A 12326-nucleotide genomic window follows, 5' to 3' on the forward strand; every position below is an offset into this window, starting at 1 on the left:
TCTATTCACTGTGCTTTCTGCCTGAAACACCCTTGCTGCCCTGACCAACCAGCAAACGCTTACTCACATGTCAAAACCCAGCTCAGGCACCTCTTGGTGAAGCCTTCTCTCTGGCACCTCTGCACCCATACGCATTTGCTGCTGCACAGGCCACCCTGATCGGCAATGATCTGCCTCCTTTACTAGACCTGAGCTCCTCAAGGTCAGGAACATCATCTCATTGATCTTGGTGACCTCAAAAGACTCCAGAATGTCTGGAACACAGCAGGTGCTAAATAAATGCTGAATGGGGGAAGGGTAGGGGACCATCTCCATGAATATGAGGTAGACCAGAGCATACAAGACCAAACATAGTCAAGGGGCCAAATGCCAAACACAGCAAGTAGTGGAACAGAGCGGTAGTGAAGAGTTCAAACATTTGGAGTCCAGTAGACAGACCTGGGCTTGATTCCTGGCCCTGTCTCTTCCTATAAGTGGCCTTGGACAAGGCACTTCACCTCTCTGGGCGTCAGCTTCTACAACCAACAAGGCCTCCTTGCTGGACTGTTCCAGAGATTTGATGTGATACCACATAGAAAGAGCTGAGCATGGTGCCTGGCACACAGTAAGCGCTCAACGGATGCAGGGCTAGCTGCTGCTACTATTATTATAAGGTGGTTGTTATGAGGGGGGCTGTTATTAAAATCATTATTACATTATACAAAGAATATTCCAAGAAGGTAGGAAGGAGAGATCAGGCTGGATCCAAACAGTCATGAAAAGAGGACTTCACTGCAGGAGTTATGGGAAGGTCCAGAGAAACCAGAGCAGGAAGTGGAACGTTTGGTATTAGCTGGGTGATGTCAAGCAAGTTACTGAACCTCTGTACCTCAGTTATCTCACCTGTAAAATAGGAGAGGCAATAGCACCTAAATACTTTAGTACCTACCTACCATGGTGTCGTTAGGAACAAACAAGTAAAAAGGTAGATAACTAACCTGGCAGTTCCCATGGATGACACAAGTGCCAGCTATTACTGTTATCATTGCCTTCACTAAATAACCCCTCAGAAAAATTCTAGTAACTATGAGGAGGCCCTTACAGACAAACCCAGGGGAAGGGCAGGGTGTTAAGTCTTGAAAAGAAGATTCTAGGCGCTCCCATGTGCGGTGCATGGCCTACATGCCTGGCCCTGTGTGCGGGCCTTCCTGTGACCCTCATACTCGCAGTAACCTGGGGCTGTGCACATCACTAGCACGGCACAGGCCAGGACAGGAACTGAGGGACGCTCGCTCAGCAGCTCATCTGCAGCCAAAGGGCAGAGGCTGGCTCAGAGGGCTCCAGCCAATCCCCCACCTCGGCAGGGCTTGCTGCGCTCTGCCTTTCTCAGTGGCGCCATCTGCTGGCACGTGGTGATGCCGCGCCAGGGTTTCACCGCATGACCACGCATGAAGTTGGGTGTCTTTTCACATGTTCACAGCCATTTAAATATCTACTTTTGTGAGGTGTCTGTGAAAGTTTTTTGCCCATTTTTTCTAGGTAGAGAACCTTTTTCTTATTAATTTGATGGAGTTTATGCATTCTGAATACAAATCCTTTACTAGATATACCTATGGCAAACATTTTCTCTGAATGTGGCTTGCCTTTTCACTCTCTTTACAGTGGTCTTTCGATGAGCAAAAGTTCCTAATTTTAATGCGGTCCAGTTTATCAATCTTTCCCTTGGACAGTGTTTTTTGTATCAACCTTAAGACATCCTTACCTACCCCAACGTCATGAAGAAATGCTGTTTTCTTCTTTTAAAAAGTTACTATTTTACCTTTCACATTTTGACTTAGAGTACATTTGAAAGTCATTTTTGTGTATGGTGTAAGATACTGGCCAAAATTCATTTCTTCCATATGGCTATCTAGTTGATTCAGCATCATCTACTGAAAAGGTCCTCATTTCTCCAAAGCACACCGATGTCACTGTTGCCATTAATCAGGTGACCACGCATGGGACTCTTTCTGGATGCTCTAGTTCCACTGATCTATTTGTTTACCTTTGTGCCAACACCATGCTGTCTGATCACTGTAGCTTTATAATAAATCTTGCAATGTGATCATGTAAGTCTTCCAACTTCTTTCCTTCTGTTTTTCTTTTATTATTATATTGGCTATTCTTGGCCCTTTGAATTTCCATATATATATTTTAAAATCACCTTCTCAATTTCCACAAAAATACCTGCTAAGATTTCCTTTAAGACTGCCCTAAACCTATAGCTAAATACAGAGAGAACTGACATCTTTTGGAGAGTGTAACATGATGACATTTACATTTCCTTCAAGGTTTGCTGGATAGGGGGCTTGCACATCTTTTTGTGAGATTTATTCCTAGGTATTTGATGGGTTTTTTGATGCTGTTGTAAATGGGAGTGTTTTAAAATACTCATTTTCTAAATGTTTGTTGTTGGTAGATGGAAACACCCGCTAGATCTCAAGCTCTAAATTCCCACCGCACTGGCTCATCTTTTTGCCCTCACGATGCCCTAGCACACTGTTTTAGGTAATCTTTTTGGAAGAGACCCTCAATATATGTTTGCTTAAATGTAGTGGGGGGAGAAAAGAAAGAAAGCTGAATGGATTAAAGATGAATATTTTAATGCTGCATCTAATTCCAGGACTTTGGAAGATCAAGTAATTCAACTACCTCAGAGATACTAATATAGTTTAATAACTTTCTGGTCTTAAACGTAACACTCATTTTAGAAAGGCTGGAAACCTCAACAACAACAAAAAGAGAAACGGCAATTGTCAATCATGCCACTGCCCAGAGATGACCACTGCTGGAGTTGCAATCTATTTCCTTGGGTCTTTTTCTTTGCTATGGATATTAACATAGTTGAGCTCATGCTGTATGTCCATTACCATGCCCATCTTTCTTCCCACCTCTGGCTAAAATAAAAGCATTTTTGTTATTGGCAACTGTTCTCAAGCATCAGTAGTGACTACGTAGTACACCGCTGAAAGGACAGCACAGCAGCTCCTGGGCATTAGATTCCTAATCGTTCAGATGATCAACAAGCTAACAACAGCCATCTCTATGTGCAAAGCTGTGTTCCCATCTAGATAAGATTCCAAGGACAGTGACAGATTTTTCTCTTACAATGATAGTAACTGCTACAATGATAACATTTTCTCTCAAACGCTATGTATGTATATTTTTACCGTCATCATCATAAAAACAGTTGCAGCCTCCTGGGCTTCCCTGGTGGTGCAGTGGTTGGGAGCCCGCCTGCCAATGGAGGGGACACGGGTTCAAGCCCTGGTCCGGGAAGATCCTACATGCCGCAGAGCAACTAAGCCTGTGCGCCACAACTACTAAGCCTGCGCTCTAGAGCCTAAAGCAAGCCTACAGCCCATGCTCCACAACAAAGAGAGGTCACTGCAATGAGAAGCCCGCGCACAGCGAAGAGTGGCCCTCGCTTGTTGCAACTAGAGAAAGCCTGCGTGTAGCAATGAAAACCCAGCGCAGCCAAAAATAATTAATTAAAAAAAATAAATAAATATAAAAACAGTTGCAGTCTCCTATTGCCAGGCCCTGTTCTGAATGCTACAGATGTGTTCACTCATTAAACCCTTACAACAATCCTGCAGGGCTGATGATCTGGGGAGCTGAGGCTCTGGGAGGCTAGGACACACCCAGAGTCCCAACACAAGGACAGGGCACCCAGGCAGTGACCCCTTGCTTGTAACCATTATAGTACAGAAGATGCAAACAATGAGTTAAACGCTTTTATTAGCCAAGCATTTCCATGAAGTTATGAATGCCTAGCACACAAGACAACCAAATAAACAAACTGAAAATGCATGACAACACGTATCAGATCTCAAGATAAGTGCTTATCACTGACCCTTATTCCACTTTATTGGAAGAGAGCCGGCATTATCATATCTCCAGAGGAAGTTCTGCAGAATGTAGAATCCCAATTTCAGACTCTTGCACATGAGCAAACTTTACTTTGAGAGACAAGCTTAGGAGTTTGAAGCGCCTGGAGACAGAAAAACTGCAGCCTGTTACCAACGTGCAACCAATACATTAGAGGCTCATCACCAAGGACCACGGACGGTAAACAAATCCTTCCTCCACACACTCTGCTTTCTCAAGAGACTCACTTATTTCACAAGTTAAACCATTACAGTTAATAATAATTATGTCCACTTCAGAGACAGACATACTAAATTCAAATTCATACAAGTTTTATGACTTGTATCATGTCTCTTAGGATGCTCCCATTGGAAGATACTGAAACATGCGCAAGCTAGAGTGTGAGGAAGGATAGGGCCTAGGGGGACTGGAAATCCATTCCCCCAAAGCACACCTCCCAAATAACAACGTCTGGGGTGAGGGGACACGGAGCCTGTGTCTGTGTGGCCTCCTCAGCACCAGGGAAGACACCTCCCAGGGGGTCCTACTCTGTGTCCTGAAAACCTCCATTTGGTCAGGATCCAGCCCTCTGGCCAGCAGGACAAGGAGAAGCTCCCGGCAGGGTGGAAGCGGACTAGAAGACGAGCAAAAGGTGTTAAAGGCGGTGCTTCTCCTGATGAATCACCCCTGAAAGATGTCAAACTGGGCCAGCGAGTGAGGCCGGGACTGAGATGCTGAGGTGCCGGGGAGCCGGCAATCACAGCGAGATTGCCGTAGCAGGGCTTTCAGCCCTAGAAAAAGTCACAGCTCTGGCACAGGCGCGGTGCCCAAACTGGCAAGAGCAAAGTGCTGTTAGGAAAAGTCAGGCCAGAACTCGCCTCTTTCATTTATCCTATGACGAATTCTTGTTGATCTTTTACTGCGTGCTAGGCCCTGTACTGGCATCTGACAATTTCCACGTGAACAAGCCACCCAGGCCTCTGTCCTCACAAAGCTTACGTTCAAATCTGGGAGAAGGAAACAAACATATATTCAAGTAAGACCATTTCTGATAGCGAAAGGTCATGCCTGAGGAACCCTGGCCAGCTTCCTGGGGATCTAACTCACAGGTGGGATAAAGCTTGAAGAGCCCAGAGCACCCACCAGCTGGTCTAACTCTTTGGCGGTGAGAAGACCTTATGATAACATGTTGAGTGAGACGGTGGGAGCAAGAACAGGAGAAGCTGCAGATGACGGTAAAACTTCTTGTTGGCTTAAGTCACCAGGGCAATTTTTATGAAAGAATTGTTTAGGTTTGTTTTGTTTTGTTCTGTTTTTTGTGGCCATGCCACGCAGCTTGTGGGATCTTAGTTCCCGGACCAGAGATTGAACCCAGGCCACCGCAGTGAAAGTGCTGAGTCCTAACCACTGGACTGCCAGGGAATTCCCAAGAATTGGTATTTTAAGGATACAGTTCAGCATCTGGAGACAGCACAGATGCAGACAGGTGAGGTGTGTGCAACAGTGAGTGAGAGAAGGACCATCAACGTGAAATGGCACAAGAAACACTCCTGGGTTACTGCAGGCACTGCCCTCACGTACTATAAGACAGAAGCAGCCCCTGAGGGGACGCTCCTCCAATCCATTCTCCAAACTTCGGCCAGACCACAGCACACGGCTCCCCACTGTTCTCAGCCTAGTGTCCAAATTCCTCAACAGAATTTACAAGGCCCGGAGGGACCTAGGCTCTGTGACCTCTCCCGCCTCATGGCTCTGCTCTCAGGCCCTACACACCCCCTTGCCCTGTGTCTCTCTCCTGCAGGCTTCTCAAACGCTGTTTCCTCTGCCTGCAGCATCCCCCCTTCCAGCCTGCCCCTACTGCCTGTAACAACCACTCATCCTTTATGTCTCCATGTAAATGGGTGTCTGCCTACCAAGGATGCTCCTGGCTCCCCAGCTGGGGTTAGAGGGTCTTCATCTGTGCTCCCAAGCTTAGATGGGTGGGAACAGTCTGGAGTGCTCTGATGGCCTGGGGGAACTTTAGACTTGACATAATGGATGCCTCGGACTCACTACGAGTGATACGATGAATATGATACTCTAAGAAAATGAATCTGGTGATATTGTACCCCAAGCTCTAAAAATAATCAGTGCTATCTTAGGCAAAAGTTGAATATACCAAGAGTAGGTGAACGTCTGCCTGCTGGGTATACATTCCTCTTCTCCCTAATTTTCCTACGCCGAACCATCCCTTTCTCTCATTCTCTGTCCACTAGCTTGGAAGGAGCTGATGCCACCCTGACTCCAGGGAAGGGCCACTTAAGAGTACCCCATGCCCCCCTGTCACAGTGACTAGCTCAGGGGCGGGCGTGAGACCCCAGGCTGGTTCAATGGTGCTTATTTCTGGACTTCTGCTGGCAATAGTAAGAAAAGAAGCTCTCTTTTTCCCAGGGGTTGCTAGGCTGATATGACGTAAGCCTGGGGCATGCTGAGAATGACACCGACCCAGAAGAAAGCGGAGACAAGAACTGGAAAGAAGCACATACAGACAGCTTCGTCTGAACACTGAGACTCAGCCATGGCTTAGCTAGGACAGCCTGTTCAGTGGCAAGAGCCAATCAGTTCCATTTGGGGCTTACGGCAATTCCAGCTGGGCTTCTGTCACTTAAAACCAAGAATCTTGACCCATACACAAAGGCGATTAGAATTAAGGCAACAACACAACCCAACACCAAGAAAGTTCTAGCAGTTTGTGGACTCGCAGTCCCTAGTTAAGGGGATGCTTCAGTAGCAATCAGGCAATTCCATCAGTCAAGGTTTCCGCTTGTCAATGTCACAGCCTTGCCACTAGTCTGGGCAATAAACCACCCATGATGTGTAGCAAATGACCTCTTGCTATTTCAATCTGCCGCAACTAAATCACTAACTCCATTCAGTAGACAGAGACCACAGTACACAGCTTTCCATTAATTAGCAAAAGTAAAACCCTGTCTTACAGCAAGATTCCTTTACAGTTTGAAAGCCGGGAATGTTATGAATAATGTGGTTCAAAAAGGGTTTCCGGCTGTCCATACTATCTTCTCAGTTGTTCTGTAAATCTCAAACTGTTCTTAACAGTAAAGTCTATTTAGAAAAAAAAAAAAAAGGAAGAGGGTTCTCAGATGCTTTGCGTGCCCCCCTCCCCAAACTGTCAATTCTAAATTCGTTTAAATATCTTAATCTCTCCTCTCTACCCACACTGCCCTAGGTCAGGGCAACAGTGTATTAGGAACTGTCACTTGTCACTGGTAGAGTGACCAATTAGTACTGGCTGCCCAGGACTTTCCCAGTTTTAGCACTGAAAGTCCCACGTCCGGGGAAACCCTTTAGTCCCAGGTGCCCCGCAACGGTTGGTGGCCCTCTGTATCAGAGGAGGCCCAAGCCCTGTTCCACCTCCAGCCTTGTGTCCCATAACCACAGCCCCACCTTGACACTCCACAGACCTCAGGGCCGTGTCCACACGGTGGCTCCTGCTCATCCTTGACAACTCTGCTCTGGTTGCCTCCCCCAGAGGGCTTCCAAGAAGGGTTCCCACAAAGCCCTGAACCTACGGTGATCCCAGCACTTGTCATACCACAGTCACTGGCTCTATGGCTATCTCCCCCACCAGCCGGCGAGCTCCCTCAGGGAACGGGCTGTTCTGTGCCCAAGCATTGGGGTGGGCACTAGCTGTTTATGGCACTCTTTCCCAAGTCGCTTTGGGATCTTCTAAGCCCCCCTGCAACACACAAATCGCCAGGTTCTTCAGGCTACAGTATGGATTCAGCTGATCCACCAGATCCAGGGCAGGCAGCTCTGGTTTCCAAAAAGCACCCAACAGCCGTGTGACCTAAACAATGAACCTGGGCAGTTCCCAGGATACTTCAAAGGAACCTGAGAACCTTTACCATTCCCTGGCTGGGCAGAGGGCGAAGATGGCCATTGGGCAGTGAGACTCAGCCAAGTTGAAAGTCTTTCCAAACTGACTTTTAGGAAGTTTTACTCAAAAAGACAGTGTAATGAGTGCAAACACTGAAGTCAAATCCTGGCTTTGACACTTTACAGCTGTTGTCACCTTGGGCAAGTGACTGAACCTCTTTGGACCTTAATTTCCAGTCTAAAAAATGGAAACAATAATATTTCTGACAACTCCTAAGACTTATGAGGACTAAAGGAAATAACACACAGGAATTCCTTAACAAGCACCTGGCACCGAAAATACATTCAATAATTACTAAAGTAATTTAAAAGGGTTAGAGTCAGGCAGAGTTAGGTGAGAGCTTGCAGGTACCTGGATGCTGGCAGCAGGCCCAACCTCCTTTAGATATCCCTCCTCCCCTTCTCGGCCTCATCCACCCACTCTCTAAATTCCTGAAATCTCTAAGCCTCTCCCTTTCCCGTCCAGCTGCCCTCCCATTTAAGATTCCTGCTTCCCTACACAGCCCCGTGCTTGCCCTAGGCCTCTCTCCTCCCCACATCCTCTCTCATCACCACTCCCAAAAACCATTCCTTATTACATAATGATCCCTCCTGCCGCCCACTCTTTGAGACCCACAAACATTTATTAAACACCTGCTCCATGCTAGAAAGGACACAGCTGAGAATTACAGCACCCTACCCCCAGCCAAATGAGAAGCCCCCATCTTCCCTCCCACCAACACTTTCCAGGGGCCCCTGTCTTCCTGCAACTGTTCCCTGCCCGCCCTCTCCATCCTTCTTTCCCGTTAGTAATCCTGAGAGCTCCTTCTGGAAATCAGCCAATTTCTCACCACCAAAGGTTTGCTTACTCCCCCACTCTCTCCCCCCACCCCTCAACACTGTATTTTCTTCCCTGAAGTCATTCCCTCTTCAAGGGTCTCTATTTTCCTTCACCTCCACCCCGCCCACCCCGCTAAAATATCCTAGGCTCTGCCTGCATGCTCTGCACCTCTCCCCGATTAATTTTTTTCATTCTTTAAGTATCTATTGAGCTCCTACTGTGTGAGAGGCTCAGAGCTAGATGCTGGGAATACAGCTTTGAGCAAAACAAGCCATCTCTGCCCTCCGGGAAGTACCAGTTTAGTAGCAAACAGAAAAGCAGTAAAAAAACAAAACAAAACAAAACAAAAACCCACACAGGATAATTGCAGACAGTGGAGATTAATCAAATGAATGAAATCTAACAGAAAGGAATTGAGGCAGGGGAGGCACTTTAGGTAGGGTGGTCTGGGAAGGCCTTGCCCAGCTGATAAACACTGTTACCATTATTGGCCACCAACTGTATAACAGACACTGGATCGATCTCTTTCCACGCACAATATTACTGAATCCTTGCACAATGTTCACCATCCCCATTTGCAGACGAGGAATCAGAGGCTCAGAGAGGTGAAACAATTTGTCCAAGGTCACAAAGCCATTAAATGGTGGAATCAGGATTTGAATGCCAGTCTAACTGCAAAGCCACTCTGTGTACTCCTGCTTCCCAGGACCACCTTTGCCACCTGCCTCCCTCGGAGCTCTACTTCTGACGCTTTAGACTCCCCTAAGAAACTACTTTGTTTTTTTGTTTGTTTGTTTGTTTTTTACGGTACACGGGCCTCTCACTGTTGTGGCCTCTCCCGTTGCGGAGCACAGGCTCCGGACGCTCAGGCTCAGCGGCCATGGCTCACGGGCCCAGCCGCTCCGCGGCATGTGGGATCCTCCCGGACCGGGGCACGAACCCGTGTCCCCTGCATCGGCAGGCGGACTCTCAACCACTGCGCCACCAGGGAAGCCCACTAGTTTGTTTTTTAATTATTGTTCTTTATTGAGCACTTGTAGAAGCTTCCAGCTTTACGTACATTCTCTGACCCTACCCTCAAAACAATCGTAGAAAGCAGGTGCTCTCACTATATCCATTTTACAACTGAGGAAACTGAGGCCTAAATTCATCCACTTAAGTTCAAACCCACATCTGTCTGACTCCAGGATCCAGACCTCTGACCCGTAAGCTGTCCAGTCTAAGAAGTACCACCCCGGGGAAGCTTGGTGCCCATCGTCCGGCCCCAGCAAGACCGAAGTCTGCATCCGTAAACCGAAATCTCATCCCCTTACTTTACAGATGGGGATACTGAGACTCTGAGAAGCGGAGCGACTTGCCCAAGGTCACACAGAGAGGAGCTACGGGGTCAGGGTTCGAACTCAGGCGCCCTAAGTCCAGAGCCCTAGCGCTTAACCGCCGCACAGCCTTTCCCGAGCGCCTCTCTCGGCCCTCCGCCTCCGCTCTCACACTTCCCAGCGCCCCCGGCCAGGGGCTATGCGCCTCCATCCCCAAGTCCAGCCCCGCGGCCTCCCCCTTCTGCCCCCAGTACACTCACTTGAGGTGGTCCAAGGAGTGGATATTGCGGGAAGACTTGCCATGGCCCCCGCCCACCCAGCTCCGCGAGCGGCCAAACATGTCGGCGGCCCTAGCCAGTCGCTTGCCTCACGGTCTCATGCCCGAGCGGCCGAGCGGCCGGGCGCCCGCGGCGGCGGCACAAGCAGAGGAAGCAGCGGTTGAGGTGCTGGAGCGACTGCCAACCACCTTCCCCCCCGGCCCACAGTCCAGCACTGACATTCAGCCGGAACCGGCCCTTCGACCGCCGCGCTTTACGGCGCCGTCACGAGGAACGCTGGGAAACGCAGTTCGCCCGCGAGGCCTCCGCTGACAAGACTCTCCGAAGGAACTACAAGGCCCGGAGTGCATCACGCAACTTCAGGCCGGCGACCTTGGAAAAGAGGCGGATCGAGAGGAGGACAGTCCGCAGTATCTTAGGGATAGGCGGGAATGGGAAACCTATGGGCGGAGCCCTGAGAAATGAATCCGTGAAGATTGGGGAATAAAAGTTACCACAATATTAACAATTATTACCTTTATGATAAGAATAAGAATAGCTGTTGCTTGGCGTATGCCGCGTGCCACTGCCCTAAGCGCTTTACATATATTGTTATTTAATTCTCACAACATCCCTGTGAGGTGGGTACTGCTATTATCCCCATTTTACCCAGGAGGAAACTGAATTACAGAGGGATTGACTTGCCCAAGGTCATACAGTTAATAAGCGGCAGACCCAAGGTTCAAACCCAGGCACCCTTATTTTTATGCCCCAACAAACGAAACTTCACAAAACCGGTAACGTCCTGGTTTGTCCTCACAGACTTTTTCTTTTTCTACTTCAATTAAAAAATAAATATTGAAAGGCCTTCAAGCAACAATGTACCAAAACTGAATGTCCTGTGCTTTCAGAGGATTTCTCTGGTCTTCGCCGAAAATCCATGCCATTTCCAAAACAACCACACTTATAAAAATAAGGAAACACACAGCTTCCTACACCAGCCAAGAAGATGTATCTAAATTTCTCTCCTGGATCGGGAGTGGGAAGCTCCATGGAGGCGATACTGCCCTGTTCACCATTCATTCATCCATTCATTCATTTCTACACCTCACAGTTATCTAAGGTCTACTGTGTCCCATTAACTGTGCCCAGGACAGAATTGGGCTAAGGGTCAATATTCTCCCCAGTGCCTAGCACAAGGTTTGGCATATAATAAATGTTCAACAAATATTGTCAGAGTGAATAAATGAATGAATGAAGATTTTCACCTTCAGCAGTTGGAGGGTTAATGGTTTGCTGTGTAATTCACCTAAAGGGGCAAAAGACAGTCATGGAAAAAAAAGGGCAGGTTCTGGCCTCCAAACACACACAGGCCCAGCAGCTTCCAGGGTCCTCCTGTTTCTCTGGGCCTCAGTTTCCTCATCTGCAAAAATGAGTAACATACACTTCCCCATCTGGCTCCAATTAAGCAATGCCTGGAGAGCACCCAGCTCAACGTGGCCTGAGATTTAAAGGTCTGTGGACTCCTTTGGGAGCCACCTTGGGCAAAATCAGTCTCCTGAAGGACGTACAAGGGTTACTGCTGGGGAGGGGAATCAGCGAGTGGAAGAGACTCACTTTTCTGTGTACTTCTTGGTTGTTTGAATGTTTAACCACGTGCACTACTAATGTTTTAAAACGTGTTTTACAAAGTAAAAACAAGAAGCAACCCTAGTGCTGCAGGTCTGACCTGCCGGGAGTTTCTTTACTCAGGTGTCACGGAACCCTATTAGGCAGATTTCCACCTACCAAAATGCCCGGCCCGCCCCGCCGAGGGGGCAGACCTTCCAGCAGCCAGAATTTGGAGAGATGAAGGCGGCACTGATTGATCTTCCCCACCGTGGAAAATTGCCACTTTAGGAAAGGCCAAAATTTTCAAGGTAAGGTTCACCGCCCCTGCCCCCCCCGCCCCCTTTTTCAGCAGGTAAACTGAGTCCCAAAAAGGCGTGACGCCAGTACTCAAGTCCAGCCGGGTGCTGATGAAGCTCGCGGTTACCTTCAGCTTTTGTAGCCTTAGGATACGTCTAGGTTTGAATTGCGTTCTGACTCTTTCCCCTCCCCCTACTCTGT

The 12326-nt window shown here is 48.1% G+C and overlaps 1 protein-coding gene across 5 annotated transcripts in view; it reads right to left on the bottom strand.

The window, feature by feature from the left end:
* The window catches only part of CLEC16A (C-type lectin domain containing 16A), a 211453-nt gene extending 200984 nt beyond the window's left edge, over nt 1-10469 (bottom strand). Inside the window, exon 1 of one of the 5 annotated variants that reach the window (XM_089896165.1) lies at nt 10221-10469. In XM_089896165.1, coding sequence (XP_089752291.1) covers nt 10221-10300 — 80 coding nt within the window. In that variant the 5' untranslated portion in view covers nt 10301-10469. The remainder of the gene's footprint in view (nt 1-10220) is intronic. The other 4 variants (XM_022552227.3, XM_022552228.2, XM_022552229.2 and 1 more) reach the window with 4 other exon arrangements.
* Nucleotides 10470-12326: the final 1857 nt, after the last annotated feature.

Source organism: Delphinapterus leucas, chromosome 15 (genome assembly GCF_059928025.1).
Source record: "Delphinapterus leucas isolate spDelLeu-1000000601 "Yukka" chromosome 15, BTC_Dleu_Yukka2, whole genome shotgun sequence".
In the NCBI taxonomy this organism is placed as follows: Eukaryota; Metazoa; Chordata; class Mammalia; order Artiodactyla; family Monodontidae; genus Delphinapterus; species Delphinapterus leucas.